Source organism: Ylistrum balloti, unplaced genomic scaffold, assembly GCF_031769215.1.
Source record: "Ylistrum balloti isolate Yb309-2 unplaced genomic scaffold, AGI_CSIRO_Ybal_v1 Utg371048, whole genome shotgun sequence".
Classification (NCBI taxonomy): domain Eukaryota; kingdom Metazoa; phylum Mollusca; class Bivalvia; order Pectinida; family Pectinidae; genus Ylistrum; species Ylistrum balloti.
The window spans coordinates 1,342,912-1,368,985 of record NW_026782580.1 but is presented as its reverse complement, the minus strand read 5'-3'; the positions used below and the strand labels follow the sequence as shown (position 1 = coordinate 1,368,985).

Below are 26,074 nucleotides of genomic sequence, written 5' to 3'. Positions count from 1 at the left end.
ACAGCGGTCAGTCTCAGATATCGATTTGTCCACAATAGTGATGAATAGGTCTCTCAGATATCGGTCAGATCACCATAAATAGAAAATTGTCCATTTTAGACACCTATATGTCCAGAATAGAAAGATATCAATTAGTCTCAGATACTGGCTTTCACACAATACAGAGATATCTCCCAGTCTCAGATATCAGTCTTATCAAAATAGAGCGACATTGTTCAGTATCAGATATCTGTCATAATACACAGATATAGGCCAATCTGAGATGCATGTCTGTTCTCAATACAGAGACAATTCTCAATTTCAGATATATGTCCACAATACAGAGATATCAGTCAGTATTTGTTATTTGTCTTTATCACAACAAAGAGATATTAATTGGCCTTTTCTATGACAGTACAGAGCTATCAGACAGCTTGAGATACACATCTGTAGATATTAGGTCTGGTCACAACAAAGATATATCGGTCAGTACGACCATGGAATGAACTAAACAAGGAGTTGTTTGTTGTTTGTTCCATTTATTTTTGAAATTAGTCTATATTAACCTTGCTTTTCTTATGTTTTTTTCTAAATCAAAGCCTTTAAGTCAGCTTTCAAATCTACTTTTATGTAAAACAATTGGTAAAATTATCGAAATGATTCAATATTGATATAAAATGTAAGGTTGTTTTAATAACGCGTGTAACAAAAATTTCCTATTTCCAATATTACCCATGGAGCATTCTCTGAAGGACTTATTCTTCGACAGTCCTCCAGAATGAATGTCTGTTTTCCAAACTGCTCTCAGCCAATCAGCAGGCCTATTCTTATCTAGCACTATTGTGGGAAATTCCCCTCTCTATTTTTGGAATTTTAACCAAGAGAGTCGGGTTTTGTGACGCATCTATGAGTACCACGACAGAGTCATTTCATTTGATGAGAAACTAATATAAAACTATGTTCATCTTATTGAAAGTATCACATTGTGTATTGTTAAACTGAAATGACTTTACAAAAATGAACAAATACATGTATAGACAAAAGATTTCTCATCAGTGTTGTCATATCATCTTAAAAGGAAATTGCGTAATAAATATATATTCAAAGTGTATATACACATCAACAATATATACAAGTGATACGAAATGTTCTGTAAAACACAAAAAATTACAAATATGATAGTTTTCTTATGTACACATACGCATGCGCATCTTGATATGATGCTTGAGACATACATCCTGTATCATGGTCTTCCGTGGAGAATGCATGCGCATGCGCATTCCTAGAAAGATAAACACCACGAAGAAATTGTGTAATATCCTTGAACTTAACGGAATCAAAATCCACAGCAAATCTCTCAAGTCGGTATATACATATAGATCTATATAGGTCTACAAACATGAATATGTGGATACAACTGTGCATGCGCGATATTGCAGAGTACGGCAGCCCCTGAGAGATCTGCACCAGTGTCACGTGGTACAGCACTTGTTATTACAAAACATGTCTATTTTAGCACACACTGATTCCATTATATTTATCCTATAAAAACTCTGTATGGACGCTTCCATGTCTGGTTATTACATCGCCACATTCGTTTCCGTTCATTTCCATTTTAAACACATCCGTTTCCAAATTAATAGTAATTCCAGATTATCGGTCACCACACTGAGATAGCAATAGTGCCACTAACATGTTCGGCGACTACACTCATTAAAAGCTCCAATTCTGGTCGCGGTAGTCACAAGCATCCGATGTTCGGTGTCCTCTACAATATGGAACTGAATAAAGATCCATTCCATATCACCCAAACCATCTTCCATGAGTTCGAAGATTCTGTTTCATACGGATCATTTAATTACTTATTCTCAAATCATTGCTATATGCAAAGCATTCCGGAAACGTGAGGAGTTTAAACTCGTGACTTTTGGGTTTTTTGGGTTTTGTTTTTTTTTTTTTTTGTTGTTGTTTTTTTTTACTTACAAGTGTGTACATCGATCTCTCGCTCACAAGATTTACACTTAACGTAGCAACACCAGTAGAACTTACAATGACACCGCTCTACCAGTCTTCGTTTGAATGTGTTGTAGCCTCTACCACAACACATAAGGTCACATCCGTCCATGCCTACTGAGTTCCTGTTACACTCACGACCTACCGTCCCTAAACTTCCGGTTGTACGGTTAGCGTTACAGTAATCCGGTGATTCGTCTAAATATATAATATCTTCTTTTGTTGGTTTGTTGTATCTCTGAATTTTTCTCTTCAATTTTGTTCCCCTTCTGTTAAAGCGAACTTCACAACTTCCGTCGTATCTATCTTTAAGACGGTTTCCAACCTCTCGGAAACTTGGAAGCTGCTGCCAGCATGTTGTCACGCTACAGGAACCGGAAACGCCGTGACATTTACACGATACCTTCGCATAATTGTAGACAGCCTGTAAGATATAAACAACACATTATGTTATATATATAAGAATATTGATGTAACTGAGTGTAATAACAAACTAATTTTGATACCTCGGAACGTTTTTATTTCATGTACTCATTACTTCCCAACATTTTTATACTAATTAGATTTTGATGGTATTAATGCCTGTTACTTTGTACATGTATTAGTATGTGTGACATCACAGTTACACCACTACTCAAACTCGACTCTTAATTAATTAACCAAGCGCTCTTACGTCAAAATACATTGTAAATCGCGCATTCGCCGACAGCTTGCTTTAATCTATCTTGATGAATAAAAAAATGTTTTAACGCAAATTTTATATATATGGAGGAAGGTCTTCACTATATGTTGCTACAAATCAAGGAGTTTATGTTCTGAAAAAATCTTTTTAGAGAGGTGTTACTGTATTAAAAACAATATTGCCGTGTCGAAATAGGGATCGGCTGTCACGTGATTTGCATAGTCTATATATTCTCAAGAGGTCACCTTCAGACGTATATCGAGTACAATTATAATTCTCGTCATTAACTCTTTGATTGAGAGTGATACAGAAGTGACAATACTGTATAATATTTAAAATTCAACATTAACTGTTAGGACCAGAGGTAGCCTTATTTATTAGCTTAAGTTTTTATATATTATCACTTAACATAACAAGCATAAACATATATACAACTTTGCATACTACACACACAAATCATATTTATAAATAGCATTGTATACATTCTCACAATCATTTCATTATTAGGGTTACACAACACACACAAGTTACATATACTGGAGAGTGTCATATCAGATATATTATTCTAGCCCCATTTCTGTCTATATAACATAACCTATTCAATCTTTCTTATCTGATCTTAGGCGTTAATGCTATGTATTAACCAATATACTTAATTCTTCATAGTTTTTCCAATGTTTATAATTAGCATAATAATAATTACAAAATGGTGCTCGTCTTCAATTCTTGATTATTACATAATACACATAGTCTGTTATTCCTGTCAATATTTCTGTATCTTCCCCTTTCGATCTCCAAGTCATGTGCTGACATTTTCAGTTTTGTAATTAGCTTCAAATATTTAATCTTCACGGATTTTTTCATATATTTTTGTGAGGAGAATGTGTCTACAAGGTGTCGAGATTTAAACACGTCACAGTGTTTATCATCTACATTGTTTAATTAACAAATATATACTAATCAAACCGTATTTAATTCCTGTCGCAATGTCATTATCCACGAGTCGTTACTTTCTATAATATCACCATAACATACTTTAAGAATACAATTATCAGTATTACGCAACTTTGACCCGTATTTAGTATTCTGATATTTCTATTTATAGACAACGGTTTTCTGCTTTATTCCATTGACCACACCCCATCCAAACAGGGCAGTCACTGGCCACTCTCCGTCCACAAATGACAGTCACTGATCACATCTTGTCCTCTGTGGATTATTTTAAAGCGGTCAGTTTTTTATGAAAAAAAAATGAAAATTTGCATGATTTCAAAATAAATGTAATTTGTAGATTTCCATGTCGACTTCCGATACCTTTACATACATGTACGTACCAGGTACCAGGTCAGCGCAGGCAATATGCAGGTGTTTATCACGAGCGATCGTTTGTCTGTAGAATTTTATTACAAACTGTCATTTCTCCACTTTTCTAAACATATTTTTAAGGTAATGGACACTGATGGGATATCATTTCCGACCTATATATTTTGGTATATGACTGACCAGATGTTCCACTAAGAATGGTGTTATTTTGATACAAAATACTTATAGTTTGTTGTTCACTTACAGTAATGATGTCGAATCGAACACGTTGATGGTTAGGTTTCGTAAGCTAGAGAATGACCCTTCATCACAAAATAAAACGGATTGTGTTTATTGTTATGTACAGTAATATTATCTACACTATAAAGTGGCAGTGTTAAGTGATGACTGGTGTCAATTTGACGGCTGTTCAGACATGCCGTAAGGGACAAACCAATATCTGTGTAGGATCAAGGGACATAACTTTTGGGCAGTAAGCCGTGTCCGAAATCTTGGACCTGACCGGGTGGCCAGTACCATCACTTAAAATCTGAGACGTACTATTATAGTCATAAAAAACATGTTACACTTAATTTTTTTCAGAAAGTATGTTGTGATATAGATAGGTAGATTACACATATATACGAAGAATAAGAAAGCACACAATCAGCTCAAGGTACAAACGTAGACAGGTCCGGAATTGCCCTCCGGCCGGTCATTCAGCGGTGTAACAGTTATTTCTTATCGTAAAAACGTGTGATTACAAACATAAAATATACTGGCAGGTCTCAACTAATGCCCAAAACATTTATGTCGTAAAAACAGACTGACCCTTGTGCGTCCTAGAGAAATTGCCCCGCCAGGGGTGACCACGTCAAGTCAGTGTATCGCACAGTTTGTATGTAAGCGAACGTACACAAAGAAAGGTTAATAAAATAAACTTGTATTTAAAATGTTTACAATACTGACATAAATCTGAACTGGTCTGGAAAAGACATTTAAGTCAGAATAATTTATCAAAGAGATTTCTATCATTTATTAAATTATAGTCAATCTAAAAACTAACGTTAAGTGGGGGTTATCGTTTGGGATCTGGCCAGTTGAACAAATTACATACATTTTATCGTCCATTTCAGGGATTCTCACACATTTCTGGCAATTTTCGCCAATAAAATGCTGTGACCCTCGGGTACACGTAGAGATGGACATTTTGATAAATATTACCACAAGTAAAACAGACGATTGGACAGGGTATGTGTCTGTAACAGCGGACTTTAATCGAGTTTTTATCTACAATAAACACTCAATATAATGAATCCTTCAGCATGCTGACGCCGGCTGACAAATCGTGGCTTACAGCTTTGTCGTAAGAGTTCAACAGAAATATTAACTATTGGATAATGGACAGTCATCCGTCAGAGACATTTTCAAAATGACATAAATTGATAAGTGTTTAGAGCAAAAAATAATAAAATGGATCTGCAGATTAGGCCAATTTCGAGAATTGGCGTGTTTTGAAATTCTGATGAATTCCAATTGAATGGTCAGTTAGTACACCACGTAGACGTGTGACGAGAGAGAAAATTGGATAAACAGATTATCAAAATACATAGCCTGTTAATTCTCTTAATGTAGACTTCTTAAACTGACGAATTTGTATGGGAATTAAATAATTTTCAGGGGTAGCTAATCTTACAACATCGGCAACAGGATGTGACGTCATGCACAAAGACTGCTTCATTATATTTAAGTACATGCGATGCTTGTACTGATATCATCACACATTTTATTCATTATAAAGCAAGTGTGAGGTATCACAAGTATATATAATTCTTATTTATCATATTATACTACCGTGCATGCGTACGAATTGTGTGTTAGAAGTATAGAGGCGAGATGGGGTGACAAAGCGGATGTTTTCAAATTACTCAATATGGCAACCATCTGCCTGACCCAGAGCGCAAGGCATGCATGGCAAAGCAACACGCAATATTAGACCAAATTAGAAGCAATCATCAGAGCCACGTAAGAAGCATACACATGGTTAGTGTTTCCTCGGGTCCTCATTTTAACGTTTCTCTCGATCAAAGCCCTCGTGTCGACAGAACACATCAACACACATACAAGCCTATAATGTTGCTTGCTTGAAGATAATGTTTGATGATTTGTTCATATTGGCAAGAAAAAGAAGGTAACCGGTCTGAAATGGGTTTCATGGAATATCCCCTTTATTTATTTTTCATTTTTAGAGTAAGGTAGGGGCCATTGTCTGCAGAAACAGTGGAACTGGTAGCATGCATTTAATAAAAAAAAAAGCAGACTGACAACACAAATTTGACACGAAGAAAAATGAGAAAAATACATCACAAAAGTATGTATGTAACTTTCAAACTTTAATCTTAAAATATTTAAAGTATAATTTTCAAATTCACGACAAATCGTCGGAACACTGGTTTTAACATTACAGTGCGCAAAGCTCTTTTTTGTTTATTTAGAAATGTTACATGCATCTTGACAAAATGATTTTAATTCTAAAAATGAAAAGTAGAATACAAAACTATCTTCATGTATTTTTACATTACGTAGTTAACTTGTAATCAACAGACTGCATTATTATATAACGATATCTATGTTCGGGTGTTGAAACAAAATTTTCAAATAATTCTATCCTCGTTTTCAAATTTAGTGTCAAGCTCAGTCAGTCAAAATATATCAAAATTACGTACTGAAGAAATATTTCAAAGAGAATGTATTCATAGTTAATAAAGTCAATCTTTATTTCACTTACATTCTCCATTTCTATAAGGTAACGAGTTGAAAAGTAGAATTGTTCAATTGTATTAATATAATTTCTTCTTGTCATATATAACTCGAGATAAAATATAGCTTTAAAGTATTAATAAGCGTTTAAAATTGTAGTTGTTGATAAAAATTTTATAGAGCACATACACATCTCCAATACATCTTCCCCTCGTCATACTCGATCTACAATCCCTGTATACTGTACTGGGGCAGGGTTCACGGTTTGGGAAAAGCATCTCCCCAATCCTTTTTAATTGACACGGACTAATCCATTTAACAACTGTGAGTAAACGAATGCGTTCGCATCACTGGTGTGTGTATATTTATGCATTACATTTCTGAATGTAAAATAAATCTTGACGTTAAGCGCGTGGAAAATATATATATGTTCTACTTAAACACTTCCCCCTACCATTCCAGCCAAATTGCATATTTCTGAAAGTTTGTAGTTGACCCATAACCAATTATGCTAATGACCTGAAAGCACTAGATTGTATAATTAGTAGACAGACATAGTAAGAAAAAAGGGGAAGTTTTCCTGTTATACTACAATATGGTACAATGGCTTGCTGGGATCTCGGTAGGAATTTAACACCATAACGCTAATTTATGGACAGGATTCATCAAATCATTTTCATTACTGAAGTGTCAAAAAAAAAAAAAAAAAAAACACGCACCAGTATTTATTATAAGATATATGCTGTTTTATAGGAAAGAGTTCACAGTATGCTGTGCTATGAAGGCATTCTCATGCCGACCGTCTTAAAAACACGTGTTTTATCATTTCCACGCTGAATAGCGGATCTCGGATGCCTACAGCTGGTAATCGACAGCAGGAGAGATTGAGTGACGGTGTTTTCTGTAATCTTGACATATAATTTCATACTTTGAATCAATAATGATTTTATGTTATCTAAAAATATTTGGTGGGCGGAAATTATGCTCTAATGTACATTTCAAGCAGATCGTTTTTCGTAATAACTTTTTTTCAAATGAGTCTTTCGAAATATTTTTAATGAAAATAAGACAGAAGATATTTAAACAGTGACATTGTTAATTCATAAAAAAACCCCAAAACGAATAATTTACTTGCACATAAGGAGAAGGCTTTGGACAGTGACAATAAGACTACCTATTTCAACTTTTATCTTATTTAACGGCCTTAGTGTCCGTTATTACGACCTTTCGACCTTTAAGCAGACGACAAAGACTACCCAGTCTCCCGCCACCGTAACACAGGACTCGTCTGCTCACATGCACCCTTTCATACAAAAAGGTGTAACCACCTTTAAAGGGACGTGTTTGAGTCAAATTACATCATAATGGTGTACACACTGACTGTTCCAGTACCGGGTGACATTTATCTCTCGTGTGGCACGTTTTCACCCGTGTACATTGTTGTCACTATGTTTAATTTTCCATTCTACACAGACAGCGTCCATTTATCAATCTATAAGGAGTGTGATGGTAATTTTGTCTCCCCCGAGGCACGAACTTCCGCCAGGGGAAAAATATCGGACGACAAATGACCAATGTGACAGGAATTGACAGACTGACTATCTGTGTTTGATAAGTGTTCAGTGCCCGTTATAACATAGACATAATATCCACAACAAATTTTCATTACTATATTTTAAAATTCTAAAGTACCACAGCATATCGGTATTTTTCATGAGTAACACAGAAAGTCGGTATTTTTCACGAGTACCACAGAAAGTCGGTATTTTTCACGAGTGCCACGAAATTTTTCACGGGTATCACAACATGTTGGAATTTTTCATGGGTATCATAGAAAGTCGGTATTTTTCACGAGTACCACGATATTTTGATTTTTTTCACGGGTATCACAATATGTCGGTATTTTTCACGGGTATCACAATATGTCGGTATTTTTCACGGGTATCACAATATGTCGGTATTTTTCACGAGTGCCACGAAATTTTTCACGGGTATCACAATATGTCGGTATTTTTCACAAGTAACACAGTACGCCGGTGTTATTCCTGATAATTACAATACTCTGGTAATTTTTCATAAGATTCGTAATATCTTGGTATTTTCCGGAGTACAAATGTCTGTGATTTTTACGGGTATCGCAAATTATTTTAGCAGTTATCTACATTTTTTCATTCTCTGTCAGCACAACACATGGTTATAACGTCGTATATTTACAACACGTGATGTCATTACGACATATTATACTTCATGATACGTTCACAGCACGTGACGTCTTACTAACAAATATAATATACTTCTGGGTAAGTGCACCACACGTGACGTTATTAGAACAGATAAGTCACACTGCATGGTACGTTTTACCACACGTGACGTCTTTACAACATATAGTGACGTCATTACAACAAATATTTCACTTCAGGGTAAAGTTTCCACACGTGACGTCATTACAAAAACAACATTATACTTCAGGGTACGTTTACGACACGTGAGGTCTTTACAATAGATGTGACGTCATTACAACAAATATCTTACACTTTAGGGTAAGTTTACTATACGTAACAGGTTTTGTTCGACATCAATCACTACAATGATAATCTATGCCCTATCACTTATTTTTGTCACATATTTCGTCTGTCTCACATAATTAATTGATTGCAATAATATCGTGATTTGTCACAATAAATTTTGTTATAAGTTGGGCGTGTTCACACTCCTTACTCCTGTCTCGTAGTTATTTTAATTATGATGTATCACAATTTCCTCGCTACCTAATACATATTATTAAAAAACCACAGATGTGTTTGTTTAATAATAGTAACTTCTAATGATTCTCGTTCACAAAGTATATTCATGGATATGTATGACTTTAATAAAAACGCATGAATTCAGTTATTTCAAACTGCATTTATTCAGAGTATGTCTCCTAATGTAGAAAATTTTATTTTATTTTTAGATTCTTATCGCCGTTTTAACACGAGCATTCTTTCATACATGTGTACTGAATTCAGATAATTTTATTGAAATATTTTATAATGTTAAACATCTGAAGGAAATCTTAAGAATATCACGCTTTCCAGCAAGGAAGATATGTACACGAACTTCAAAGCTAAATACCCTTGTCACTTTGGTCTGATTGGTCACATTCCTGACATTTTCTAAGTTCCATTTAAACATCGAGTAATAATAATTATTTTAGACGTCATTCTTTCTTAATCTCTTTGTTTAAATCTCGCTATTCATAAAAAATAACTAGAAAAAAGTCAATCTTGTCACCTTTACCTATTATCATAATCGGTACATATTTATACAAATCGATCGAGCTGGGCGTGTTCGATCAATAGAAGAATGTAAAGACTTTGTGATAAACGATCAGTATGTTGTACAACCTACAGCTTAATATACCTTAATGTATCTTATTAGGTTATGTATTAGTAGTACAGTCCGTGTTTTTTTTTACATATTTCTCTAGCCTTGCAGGTGTTGTGTTGATATTTTGAGTCGTCCCACAGCGGGAGATGAATTGACTTATGGATCGCCATGCTATCTTGTCTTGTTTTCAATAAACTAAATAGATAAGTTTCTACCAGAGATTTAAATTCATTCTTAACAAAAAATTCAAAAGATGAGTTATGACCTATTTACAGAGACTAGTCAATTTGTATGTGGGAGCGTCTACCATGATGATTTAATGTACAGAATTGAGGTTATCATTTGTAAAATGACTACCGCTTACACAGTAATTTGTTTAAATGTTCTTATCTCAGATTCTGAGCTGAATTACATACGTATAAACGCTTTAAACAGAAATATTATCTCAGAACCTTCTCACACCATGGTTTGTGATTTTCTGCACTAAATATATTAAAGACACACTTTCTGAAACATTGAGTTTGTTCTACATAACTTTATAGTATGTCCTATAAAAAGAGTAATATAAGAGATGTTTTTCAGCAGTTCTTCAGCGATTCGAATTAAAGCAAAAATGTTATCATGTCAGCTACATTCATATTATATAAATAGACATTTAATCAAGTAGAGGTGAGTACAATAACATAACGTCAAACGATTCATACACAGGTATTTATTTGTAACATCAATTATATATATCTACTTGTCTAATCATGTGCCTAGTCATATTCTTGTTTTATCATTAAAGCTAATATATTCACATGTTTTAACCCAAAACTGTTTCTATTCCCACGTTTTAACCCCAAACTGTTTCTATTCACATGTTTTAACCCCAAACTGTTTCTATTCACATGTTTTAACCCCAAACGGTTTCTATTCACATGTTTTAACCTCAAACTGTTTCTATTCCCACGTTTTAACCCCAAACTGTTTCTATTCACATGTTTTAACCCCAAACTGTTTCTATTCACATGTTTTAACCCCAAACGGTTTCTATTCACATGTTTTAACCTCAAACTGTTTCTATTCACATGTTTTAACCCAAAACTGTTTCTATTCCCACGTTTTAACCCCAAACTGTTTCTATTCACATGTTTTAACCCCAAACTGTTTATATTCACATGTTTTAACCCCAAACTGTTTATATTCACATGTTTTAACCCCAAACGGTTTCTATTCACATGTTTTAACCCCAAACTGTTTCTATTCACATGTTTTAACCTCAAACTGTTTCTATTCACATGTTTTAACCCCAAACTGTTTATATTCACATGTTTTAACCCCAAACGGTTTCTATTCACATGTTTTAACCCCAAACTGTTTCTATTCACATGTTTTAACCTCAAACTGTTTCTATTCACATGTTTTAACCCATAACTGTTTCTATTCCCACGTTTTAACCCCAAACTGTTTCTATTCACATGTTTTAACCCCAAACTGTTTATATTCACATGTTTTAACCCCAAACGGTTTCTATTCACATGTTTTAACCCCAAACTGTTTCTATTCACATGTTTTAACCCCAAACGGTTTCTATTCACATGTTTTAACCCCAAACTGTTTCTATTCACATGTTTTAACCTCAAACTGTTTCTATTCACATGTTTTAACCTCAAACTGTTTCTATTCACATGTTTTAACCTCAAACTGTTTCTATTCACATGTTTTAACCTCAAACTGTTTCTATTCACTTGTTTTAACTCCAAACGGTTTCTATTCACATGTTTTAACCTCAAACTGTTTATATTCACATGTTTTAACCTCAAACTGTTTATATTCACATGTTTTAACCTCAAACTGTTTATATTCACATGTTTTAACCTCAAACTGTTTATATTCACATGTTTTAACCCCAAACGGTTTCTATTCACATGTTTTAACCCCAAACGGTTTCTATTCACATGTTTTAACCCCAAACGGTTTCTATTCACATGTTTTAACCCCAAACAGTTTCTATTCCCACGTTTTAACCCCAAACTGTTTATATTCACATGTTTTAACCCCAAACGGTTTCTATTCACATGTTTTAACCCCAAACGGTTTCTATTCACATGTTTTAACCCCAAACAGTTTCTATTCCCACGTTTTAACCCCAAACTGTTTATATTCACATGTTTTAACCCCAAACGGTTTCTATTCACATGTTTTAACCTCAAACTGTTTATATTCACATGTTTTAACCCCAAACGGTTTCTATTCACATGTTTTAACCTCAGACTGTTCATATTCACATGTTTTAACCCCAAACTGTTTCTATTCACATGTTTTAACCTCAGACTGTTCATATTCACGCGTTTTAACTTCAAATTATATATATGTTTTGTTTTAATATTAAACTGTTCTTATTTATTTGTTTTGACGCCAATCTCTCACATATTTTTCGTTTTGACGTCAAACTGTTTATATTTATTTGTTTTGACATCAAACTGTTTGTAGTTTTTGTTTGGACATCATTGTTTTAGTGTTGAACTATTCACATTTGCTTGTTTAAACTTTGATTTTTTTTTATATTTACACGTTCTTTATTTATTTTTCATACAGTCGATATGGTCAATATAAGTTTGATCCGTCGGTCCAGTAATGGGACGAATACATTCCTTTAACACTTTGTCGATAGATATTGAAAATATCTGCACTTACAATATGACAATATCATATTTGTTTTGAGATATAGTGAAAAGATTCAATAGCGTCAATCGGTACACGCTCCGACACACCAGTATACAAGCTTTTATTTTTAATAGGTAGATGAACCACTAAACTTAACCACTGACTGAAAGAGTGAATTGTATTGTCTCTTTCCTCGGTCCAATAGATTGAGCGACAAACACGCACATTCGTCAGGCATATTGGGTAATTACTGTTAATTATTTACAATGCAAATAATCAGATCAGCAATGGACTCATTCACCGCTCTTAAAAAATCCCAGGAGAACATCTTTTCCCTTTATGAAACGGGTTAACAAAACCAACACTTTATATCAGGTCCTTTTTAACTGTTTCATCATGAATAAGCTATGGATCTGCGATCTTCTTCATCCACACAGTGTGACCAAGACTCGGCTATATTTTAAGCCACGCGCCAGTGCACGTCCCAGAGTTATGCTCCGAGTAATGACTTTTAATTTGTCGACTTTAGATAAAAGGAAGACTATATAAAGCATGATATCGTGATCAGTAGACTTCATGCTGTAGGGCCACACTAAACACTAGAAAAACATCTCCCAGTTTGCAGAACTGTCAACTCATCGTATGAAAAAATATCTTTCATTTTTTTTGCATAAATTTTAATTTTCAGTCCATGTAAATGAACTATATAGTAGATAAGTGACATTACAATCTTACACAGCTATAAGGTGTAGCGTCTGTGATCGGTGACACACAGAAATTGCTCTAAGTTAGAATGTTCCCATGAGATAAGTAAGAACGCTGTCCAATGTTAGGTCTGCCATGCCATACAGATAGCCAAGCTGAGACACATACCTTTCTCACGATTAGTTAGTGACATTGTAATGACTAAGGTCTATACAATTTTATAAACTCAGATTTAAAAAAAATCGAAAAAAAGGCTTGATGTTTTAAAATGTTCTGGACTCATATTGAAAGATTACTTTTATGCTCGTTACATGTAGCTTTATAGGAACATGTTTTTTGATCGGTGATCATAAAGATACCGTATATTTAGCGTTTCGTTGGTGTTTAATTAACGATGTGTTTGGAATACGTCCATCAACGACTGAAGATTAGTCCCCTCAACAGGATCCCCAAGAATCCATTCAGAAACGGATATGGAGCTAAAAAAATTCTGGCGTACCATCTGCCTCTAAATTCACACCACTTTTGACACTATAGCAGATAAATTTAATAACATGTGAAGATGGCATGTATTTTAAAAAATAAAGGTAAACTTCCACTGCAATAAAGATTGAACAACTTCTCAATCCCTGTCTAAGAACCTAGCTGACAAAATGACATACCAAACAGAATTTTAGGTGAAAAGTGTATCATTGCATGCTATTCTCAAAAACATGCGATACTCTTCTAGTCTTTCCGGCGTGGAAACGTTGCACACGGATACTGTTCCGAGGTTTAGCCTTGTATCCAATGCCTGCCGATATCGTATCGTGAAACAAGTTGAGTGGAAAGATAATTTCAACTGGGCAATCGCGTGGAAAATCAATTGAATGTGCAGGGCTGGTCAGTATTTTGACACCTCGGAAAGCGGAAATAATCTATAGATCGTCAATGGCTTTCCCCGAGGGATGCCGACCTGGAAAATATTGACGCGTGTTTTATCAAAGTTATTATTTCTCCCCCTATAAAGATTCGTGTCAGATTTATCTCTGGTGTTTGATAGTGTAAAGGTCAAGGACGAACTTGGCACGTGATTTCCCTAATGATTTTCCAATACTTTAAGAAGACATTATCCAACTCACTCAATTTAGATAGTAAAGACTAGCGCCATTATTCGTAAATGACAAAATGTCTGGGAAATGTTTGTTTCCTTGGTCACATGCAAGTCGTCCCTCATTAAACGAGGGATACATCAAACAAATGGCGATGCATGAATCCGTGGATAATGATAAGTGCTTAGTACAAGAATAGAAGAATCAAAATTACAAAGTCTTTTCCTGCCAGCGGCCAAGATGATGTCACAAGGCACAATTACAGTGATAACAATTAAGACAATTTGGCGACAAAAGCAATAAAAGATATATGCTTACTATCGTAACTAACCATCCTTCCAAAGAAACGGTCAACCAAACAAAACAAGCATTCAGCCAGCGAAACAAGCATTCAACCAGCGAAATTAGCAGTCACAACCAGCGAAACAAGCATTGCACTAGCGAAATTAGCATTCAACCAGCGAAAAAAGCATTCAACCAGCGAAACAAGCATTCAACCAGACAAACAAACCAAACCAATTCAAAGGTCAATAGTCCATCTGGGTAAATACATATTCAGTTAAGTCAGGAATTATCTAATGGATTAGTTGTACGGATCACCGTGTTTACTTAAATGTTACAACAGTAACAACATACTTTGTCAATGCCATGCTTGATAAGTTTTAATACAAGATAGTTACTATAAATATATATATAGTACAAGGGACACCAAATCTCTCTGTAAATAGTCTCATTTAACATAATCTCACCATTCTCTTTTTCTCCTTCTATCTGGTTATTGTAATTGTTATCGTACGTTGAATGTGGGTATCGCTTGTCTTCTTGTGTATCTTTTCGACCAAACATTTAAAAACTTTATAATATAGATTACTTCATGAGCTGTAGATTCTGAAACATGTATGTAAGACAATTCCAATCATAAAAAACGGTCGACACGTGCAAATTCCACACGAAAACGTCAATTTTCACTCCTGTTGCTCTGCCTGCTGATCTTCACCAGATACAGGTGAGATTGGTGCCGACCTAGACACGTGTTAATTCTGTTCTTAGTTTTGACATGTTGAGCTCTAAACTGACATTTTTCATGAATTTATTTAAATCACTCACTGTGTGTGTCATCAGTGTCTAGAGTGTTCAAAGTCAGTGTTTAGGACTATCACAACAGGGTCTGAATAGAATTGCCATGACAGAAACGTAACCGGAGTCAGCCTCTGCAATCATTCTTACATAAAACTGACATGCTTCTTCTTACTCCCGCCAATAAACAGTGATGTTATGTAAAGCTTGGTCAACTTAACGCTTACAAAGCTAGAGGGGCATCCCGACATCAAGTATTCAACAGCTGAGCATTATTAAAGACACCAGTTCAAGTATTTCGATGGTAATTTCTTTTTAGTCTTGTTTCAGACTCCAATTTATATTTTAAACCCAGTCTATGCTATTGTAAATGGGATATTAATTAGGCAGACTCACGGGACGGTCAGGTATCGGTATAATGGTCCCGTCAGCAGTAAAATTCCCATAAACGGAGCCTTATGCCAGTGAAATAAGACCAGATATTGGACACGTGAACTAAGCGGGAGATAGGGGTACACGGCTTACGTTAACAAATCGTACATTTGTCGCTACCATTTTTATCTTATTTTCAATTGAAACATGACAATAGTGTTAAATAAGATAGGAATTACAACACAATTCATCCGAACGGGCACTGAAACTTAAAAATGTTTAAGTTAAGGGTGGAGTGAACACTGTACTGACATCATGCTGACATCATAATGACATTACACGGAGTTAACTGACCGAACGTGAGAGTAATATGGTGTTGTGGTATCATAGTTTTAGTAACAAAACAGTAAATGTATTATAAACTATTTCAGGAATTGTTACATTAGCATCACAAAGCAGAAGATAATTGATCAAATAGAAAGTTTAGAGAAAATTATCAGCCAACGTACATACAAACACTAATATCAAAATAAATCAAACGTGGGCTAATTGTGACGTCCGGAATACAAATATGATAAAACATATAACTCAGTTTATAGGAAGATCGAAAGAAATGGACTAGATTTGACCTCTGACCTTTGGTGATTTATCAATGATAGTCATTGAATCAATATGCTTGGTTGAAAAGCATTGATGGATTAGTAAGTAAAAAACAAACGAAGTGTTCACAGATATCTGGAAAACAAATGACTGTACAGGACTAGAAGTTAATTTATTCATTGAATATTCATATGCTGTGAATATCTAATTGATGATTAATGCAATTAACAGGTGAAAATAATGAATAATAGAACAGAGAAGAAAATGAATGAATAGGTGAATAAAAAAATGAAAACGGGATAAATGAATAAAAAGGTAATTAAATACAACAGAATAAAGAAAGTAATAAAATGTATAGATAAGTAAAGATTAAATGGAAGGATAGAAATTTACTAAGATGATATTGATTGGAAATAAAATAGAATAACAGAATGGATAGAAAATATAATAAATAGATAAAGAAAAATATAAGATGATATGATAAATGGATATATAAATATTAAAAGAGAATGTGATAATTATATAAATGGACTAATAAAAGCTGAAAGAAAAGATGATAAATTGATAGATAAATGAATAAGCACATTTTATACACAATTTATCAAATTTATTAAATAAATAAAGATAGCATGGTAGAAGAGGGAGGATAATACATCGATAAATGAATAAATATCGGATGGTAGAAGATGGAGAATAAAAATGAATAAATAAAATGAAATAAGAGAAAATAAATGGATGAATGGGTGCATTAATGAACCAACCAACCAATCAATAAGCTCGTGGAAGGAACATTGACAACGTGCAACATGGCAGAATTTAATTATAAGGATCGCAGTTTTTATTACTTAAAGGACAGTGGGTAACGTTCTTCCTCTCTATCGTAACAGTCCCTATCAGTGTTATCCTTATCTGTCCAGTGAACAGCTTCCAAACAAATTGACTCTATAAATTCCAATCACAATTGAGAAATAAATTCAAAAGAATCGTTCATCACACAATATCAGCTAAAACACATGCAAACCTCATATTCTCATTGAGTCTTTGGTTCAACACACCGCTTTAGTAGTCATTTTACAATCAATGTCTCGATCACCCAGGCGTTTGAAACGATCGATTTTATGGTCCATTCATTTCCAAAAGGCTACTTTATCAGACCAGACAACTCTATGAAGATTTGCAGTTTGAATGATTTTTTTTCTGGCGAATATTGACATACTCACAGAACTTTTATTTTGCAAGTGATATTTATTTGAAATGAGCCATTGTTAGTTGAACCTGTGCCCGATTGAAGTAATTATGGAAGGTTGAAAAGACAAAACAAATACGAATTCTGTAACAGATAAAACATATTCCCAATTAGATTAAATAACCATACAGCCGTCTATGTACTGGAGATACTAAGGTGTGAAATATGTAATAGACCATTCCAGTTTTCTACTGGTCACTCAAACGTCACTGATGAATATAAATGTACCGCGCGTTGTATAAAAAATGGAGTGGAATACACCGTGACAATCTACCAACTTAAATGAAAGTATGGAATATCATATTTTTGTTTTTATAGTATTTTGCACCGATGTTATTACATGCCTATGTACTTATTCTGGTGTTTAATTGACAGGCCCCTTGCCAGGATGAAGACGGGATCAAGTTTAAAAGTGTGATGAACCCAAGCACCCTAAAACATGTGAAAATCTAACGCAAAGCTAAATCAGCCATTTGCTGTATTGAAATTTATACCGACACTGACCGAAACGTTCTTAAGCTCTCCTGTGGGTTTTCTACCACAGCCTGGCAGGAGTACTGACGGAGCTATACTCTAAAGTCTGCTACAGATGAATAGGTTTATTACCTTATAAAAGGTATGTTGAAATAATTGGCGGCCACATCAAAGCTAGGCCATGCCCTGTCGATAGCCCAGGTGTTTTCCGTCACCACAAACCACATTGTGCCTATAACTGTATCTCACACTTTGATACCGGCAAAGATGTCGTATTGTTTTGTAGAATGTATGTAAGGGAACGAATTTACTTCCTGCATACCGCACATATTTACTTCCGGAATATCCCCTTTTACTGAATGAATTTTTCCTCAAACGAACTGGTTAATTACTTTACATTAAGCTCAAATTGATATACTTTAGATTCCAACTGTTCATTAATTGCTCAAGGCGCTATTTAACATTAATAAGGTTTCATTATCTGTGAATATTTTCATAATCTTAACAATATGGTTATATTTGTTTGGAAAGTTAAAACTTGTCGTCAGACAGGGCTGTCCTAGAGGATCTTGTTTGGACTCGGTAAATCACCTACAATGCTTATTTAAGTTGTTTACTACCTGTAATTTTTCCGTTGAGATAAGATCTCCCAGCGTCATATGGGACAGACACAGGACACAGTCATTCCTGTACTGATGGTGCTTTGGTATGCCGCTATGGTTATTCCGATGAAATTAATTGTATTTATGTCGTAAAACCCTATCTCAATGTAACGTAAATTCACATCAATGAATTTTAAAATGTGGTTTGATATGATCGCGTTCACGAAATAAAAGACGTAAGTCATTCGAGGTTTAAAAGAATTTAACAAACTGTGAAATGTTAACAACCAGGTAAGGTCGTGTTTTCATGAGGTTGTATATCTTACACCAGCCTACCAATTCCTGCTATTAAAACCGCTATACCCTAATCAACCTGTTCCATTTGCTTCAGTGCCTGACGGCCAAGCCAAGTGGAAGATTGCTGAGCATCAAAACGTCGGACAAATTAGAGAGTCCGATATCTGCTGTATGCGACACCAGTGCACAGAAACTAAACACGATAGCGTCTGTGAGATTAAGGCACCCGGGGGACGAGAAACCTGCATCTTTGATCTCTTTGTCATATAGTATAGACATGCTACATTTATAAACCATACACTTTGTGCCCGCATGCATATTGAGAAAAACTGCCTTAGATCTGAAGGTGAGGTTTTAAAACTGCCTGGGCACTTGTGAGAAAACAGATGCGAAGTATTGAAGGGCCTTCATATGCCACGCCCACTGGCATGGTCCTTTGGTTTATATCCAAGGTAACTGTCGAAAGCAATCTTGGAAATAGCTAGAGAATCATGCGCGTTTAAATTTCTAGACATACAATTTTAATCTCAATGTAAATAACTAATTATTGAGTAATTTTTCATGAACCGGCTCTCCTGTGGCAGACATCGATACCCACGTCCGAAGTATTAGAGCCTATTAATGTCTTATGAAGCACCACGGATTCAAACTATATGGTATCACAATGACATTTCAAAAGTGACATGCATGCTTAAAAGAGCACAAAAATATTCTGCATAGTCACTATTATAAAGACACGAGATAAACCTGATTATAGACTTATGTTTTATGTCGTTTCAGAGAACGGACGTGAAAACTCGCTAATCTAAGTAGTAAGCCTTATTCAGTTCAATACTGTATTGTAGTCGTGCTGCAATTTATAGAATATGTGTACACAATCCGAATGCACTTTGTAAACGTGGATGATTTCAACACGTATACGTCTCCTGACCCGCGTATGGTGCGCCAGCGACACCCTTCTGGAGTCGCTAACATGAGAACTGCATTAGTAGATAGATCTACCCATGCGATCGATAATGTACTGTTTATCGACCGTACCCGAGGTTCTTCCCATGAGGTACAACCTCAGACCTTGATATCACCCCCCTGTCGGGGCTGGCACAGACCCTTAATCACTTAAGGGCTCGACCATGTACATTGTTCTGTTTTCAGGGGACGAAAACATTCTCGAAAATTTACAATTGTTCTATCGAACAGCTTTCGAATTATTAATGACCCAGTGGTATCCGTCCTAACATGAGGCGTAAAAAGTGTTGCATAAAAATATGTGACAAACGGTAAATAAATCATGATATGTTGATAAAAGAATTTATTGTAGACTAAATCATACTCAAGCACTTGAAAAGACAAGATTTACCCACACGAGTGCCAAGTAGTGTACCTTGTCTATTATAATATTTCATAGTGAAGGCTAAAGAGACTTCACCACATTACAAACGTCTGTGACAAGCTAAGTAAATTGTTTAACCCTTCTGTTCAAAAACTTTCGTGTTTGCCGCTCAATTGGCTGACAATCGGCGTAAACAATAGATTGAAAATGACTTTAATACGAGAGAAGAATTGCGATTCGTTGCACAGAACATTGATCTCTTAAAGCAAGGTCTAAATCTATGGCAAATTGGCCTAAAGCTTGAGTGATGTATTACCAGAACATGCAAGGCACTACACGTGCTAGCTCTATAAAGATGCGATTGCATACATCTTAAAAGACACGTGCAGCGGCTGCTCGCGCTTGTTTGTAAACACGCGATCACGGTCGTGATATCGTCGGCTGAGATTAAATGCAGTGAAAAGTTGAAAAAGTACAGGCACGTACATTAAAGTATTGTGACGTCATAACATGAAAGTCGACGAAAAATCGACAAGAAATTACTAGCCTCGTAAATTTTGTGATAATGTAAGACCGCCCATTCAAAGAGTAAATTTCGCAATGTCCGCTCACAGGGTATCTGTGAAAAAGACATGCATTCCTAGGCTGTTGAAACAACATCATAGCACGTTCTTTGCGTGTCCGCCCCACTTCATACCATCCAGTATGCCTCATCTTCGTTATAATTTAATTTACCACGTGATAATGCTCTGGCACTATGATGATGTTTTAAAATGTTTCCAGCTTTGATATTTTATACAGAAATAAACTCAAAACACTGTATGATGTCATACAGGTTCATCATGGCAGGTTGACGTCGCTGATATCATTGCCAAGTAGTTCATTTGTGCTGGAATTATATATTAATTTTCAAGAAATTATTCAATGCAAAGTTTTTTTCATCTATGTATTATTTCATTTTACGGTTATAATTCAATGCCACCAGTGAACATTTTTATTGTTATCGCAATTTTCTTTTACATTAGATAATATGATGTAAGGATGATTTAATAATGTTCTCCGCAGATGATTCGTCACAGAAGAAAATGCTAACAAAAAGTGGTCGGACGAAGTAAATATTTCTGTTCAGATACACGCAAGTTTAGGAGGAAATTGAAAGGGAATAATATACCAGTATCCATGTTACATATACAGCTCTATATGAAGGAAGTGTCAGAAAGCTTAATCTTATCCTCCTTGAGGTGGCCAAAATGGCTGTTGCCGTCATTTAACTATCTTAAAATGTAGATATCACTGAAATTATCTATGTTAACATCAGAATTCGGGAAGCTGCAATTTTATTGGTTTCGAGAAAATTTATTCCTTTCTGACCTTCTATCTGCCGTTGTCAGACGTAAATAAAATAATAAAATTTAAATCTGTATTTAAATCAGATTGAATAACCTCCGGGGCTTTTTGGTTATGGCGAAAACAGTGGGGTACGTCTACCAGTTCTATGTCAGTGAACGTCTGTGCTCTAGAACGAGGAAAGACGTTCCAGCGTCATTGGTTAGCAATGCATGCTTACATGTGTTTCTGATAGATTCCGGAGAAGTCACACCTTTTGATTTATGACATAAGTCAAATTTCGTACATACATTTGAATATTTAGTTGAAATTAAAAACGAGGAATGATGACCAGGATCTAAAATATCTATTAAGTGAATGGGTATTTATGATTAAGATATACATAAAAAATTTACTGAATCACGGAGCTAGTGCACCTAAACATCTAGCTTCTGGCATTCCTTTCGATCCCTTTGGATTGTTCTAAGTTGCCACCCAGATTTCTAACATCTAACCCTTCGCATCCTTGACGAGTCCTAGAAGGACGAAACATCTGCATGATGCAGTTAAATTCATTGTTTGACTCGACTGTATCTTGTCTAAATTTGTATAAAATGACGCTCTTGACTTGTGTGTCTTTTGTACAATCATTACATATTTTAAGAGTGGATGGGTTCATATGTTACATAAACATTTATGTAAGCATACAAACAAAAGGACAAAATAGTAACGAGACCATTATTGCTTCCAATCTATTAAAAACACACATCAACATGATCTTCCCTGCTCCCGACTTTGGAGGGACCACAACACCATTCATTCCTGCTCCCCATCTAAGAGGGAACATAAAAACACTAATTCCTGCTCCCGATCTGAGAGAGAGCACAGTAAGAATGCCATCATTGCTCCCGGCCTTAGAAAGAGCACATTGACATGACCATCCCTTTCAGAGTACAATCGCAGGGCTATCCTTGTACCCAATATGTGATGGAGCCCAAAGGGTACTACAAAAGTTGAACATTATTTATCGGAAGAGACTGTCGTAAAATAAAGACACGCGATATTTTAAGTAGAAGCTACGTAGAGGTCATGACAATGTCAAATGGTTCAAAATTGTCATACTTAGTCGAAAATTACTGGTTTCGTGACAAAGAGAGTGAAACAAAATATAAACTACAATTGTATATAATAATTACCAGCATCAGTTGATATATCTATCATTTACTTCCGGTTACGCTGTACGCCACTTCAAAAAATACCCTTTTGTTTGCTTCTTCTTCATAATGGGACTAGAAAAGAAATTAAACTCTCTAGCAAATACATTAAACGATTAACTTCAATTTTCGAGGAAGATTTTATTTTTGTAGAGATGGTCCAAGAGAACTTATTTGTCATTATAACATAAAATCGGTGTGTTTGTTTTTTCTACCAACTATTTAATTATTGTTTGATGTTTTCATATTTCTCCGTGAGAGACCAGGCTAACACCTTAATTGAATTTTATTAAAATATGAATAAAGAAAATAATAACTAGGTCATTAGCAGCGAAAACCATAGTTTAATCTATCTTGTTAATTACATAAAAAGTTAGAAATCAAAATAAGGGAACCCATTTAACGTTAGAGTACATTTATAGTCTACATTTCTCCTTTGTGAAATAATTTATCATCATTTTTAAAAGTTGTTCTTATCTAAAATATACATCATACATGAGGACAATTTAGGTAGTTATGTTTTTAAGTCAAGTCATCCGTGGTGTGGACAGCTCATTTTTGTTTGTTATTTTCAGATGAATCAGTGAGTAAATCGTCATAAAACATTAATTACGACGATGTACATCATTACCGGGGAGTGGAAGGGTTTGTCGACCGTTTACGTCCCTTTGTGTCCGTACTCCTAATCTGGGGGACGATCTTAGGGGGTGGTTTGTCCACATATAACTTACAATACGCTACCGAATCCTATTACATGTAGGATATTTACAACACTGTTGATTACCAATGGTACTCAGGTGTCTGTTTACTACGAGCCACACGGTCATTCAACCCTGCTGTAACGTCGCCATAATCATGAACTGGTAGTCATCGTCATTTATCTATAGAATTGATAGAAATATTTATGAGGAATATCAACCTATTTTATCTACATATGTATTGATAGAAAATATATGAAAACTATATGCAAACTATTTTCTTATCTTGATGGCCACGATTTGAATGTGGGGTCATTTCCACAATAATAAATAGTTTACTGGGAAGTACATGTTTGTGGAAATTTTTGCTTACATGTAATGCCACAAGGTACAGTGTACTCATGTTAGCACAGATATGATTGCATATATGAGGGCACATGGTATCACCTGTACTGTGGACACATGGTATTACCTGTGCGGTGGACACGTGATATCATCTGTACGGTGGACACGTGGTATCATCTGTACGGTGGACACGTGGTATCACCTGTACGGTGGACACGTGGTATTACCTGTACGATGGACACATGGTATTACCTGTACCGTAGACACTTGGTATTACCTGTACGGTGGACACGTGGCATCACATGTATGATAGACGCATGGATGCACGGTAGATACATGGTACAGAATGTATGATAATGTATAGTGAACATGTAGTATCTTTGCATTCTGGACTTTGTGTAGAGAGAGGTATATTGGAGTTCCAATACACAAGAAATCCTTGTATAGAATATGCAATGAAATATCGTTGTTCCTGGGAATGGCATTTTTTATAGTAAAAATACCAGAATTCCAGAATTATATATCTAGACTTATCCGTATGCTAAACCCCTCTATTCTCCATACCATCACTCCTAGAACCCCAGAAACACTCCAAAGCACTTCAGCAGCAACGAAACTGTACCGCCAAGCGCTCAAACACATTTCAGAAATCTCTTCGGGTACTTACAATCGTTTTTTTCTTTTATGCCCGAAACATATAAATTCAACATCCCATCTGTGTGGCGCACTTGTGTAGCAGTCACAACATTGATGTCATATGCATGGCGAAATAGTACGGCTGATTCCAGAAAAAAAACTTCCAGCAGATCTTTGCAACGATTGATAACACTTCAACTGTATAGACAACCCTGTAGGAGTTTGTGGAAAACCTACAACATTTCTGAGTTTCCTCTTCTGGTCGATGAGGTTATGTACCGCTGACTTTATACCATTCGACCTTGAAAATTTACGGCAAACCTTCATATGTATTTGTGACTTGGAAACGATGAGGATTTCATTACCCTGGTTTATCAGCTTTAGACATTTGAGCTGCTTGAACACTTAACGAAATAACTTGCACTGTATCTTTTAAGTTAAAACGCCAAGTTTTGTGCAAACACCAAACATTTTCTGTCAATCTATTATGCGATTTTCATATTTATAAAAAAAGTCGTTGACTTTTTAAAAAAAGCTGTGTTGATTTATATTTACCAGATTAAAAACATTCAAAACATTCTGAACGTAAAATTCATGTTTAGTCTAAACTTAAAGAAGTAGTGAGTTTCTTACTTAAACGTTTCGTAAAGTTAATACTATTACTAAATCAAATGTGATGAAATTTAATAGATCGTTGGGTTCTAAAACAAAACAAAAAATAATTGTATGTTTTTTTATCAGTAGTGAAGTTCTTTTCCTATAAACGTTTCTAAATCCGTATTTTTATCATAAAGAAACTTATCATGGCATCAACCCATTTTGTTTTATACAGAAATTTTAAAACAAATCAACCCAAATTATTTCTTTTTCCTTAAGAAATCTGTTTTGCCATTATTACATCTACAATTCTATTCCAGAACAGAATTTGAATATTACCAATATACTAACATGATTTTACTATTAAACACCCTAAATTCTAAAACATGAATTATCAGAAACGTATACTTTTCTCCCGGAACGCGCTTTGAGGAGACAAATTAGAAGTAAATGAAGATTAAACTGGGGAAGAAAAGAAGAAAGGTTAAAAGAAGTGAGAGAGAGAGAAAAAGAGAAGGAAGTGTAGAACTGACTGAACAACATAGGGATGTAGTGGGGTAGAGCATTTCTTATACGGTTCAATCTACGATAAATGAACTATTATTGACACAGATTAATACTGCTGTTTAAGTTATTATTCCGTGCGTGTGAATATTTTGTCAATAAAAGCACGCACACACTTGTAAAAATGAACACATTGCCTGGTGGAA

The 26,074-nt window shown here is 35.0% G+C and overlaps 1 protein-coding gene across 1 annotated transcript in view; it reads right to left on the bottom strand.

Annotated features, from left to right (window-relative positions):
* Positions 1 to 1,954: 1,954 nt before the first annotated feature.
* LOC132560324 (protein Wnt-5b-like) overlaps positions 1,955 to 26,074 on the bottom strand; it is a 45,004-nt gene continuing 20,884 nt past the window's right edge. The window contains exon 4 of the mRNA XM_060224997.1: positions 1,955 to 2,416. Coding sequence (XP_060080980.1) covers positions 1,955 to 2,416 — 462 coding nt within the window. The remainder of the gene's footprint in view (positions 2,417 to 26,074) is intronic.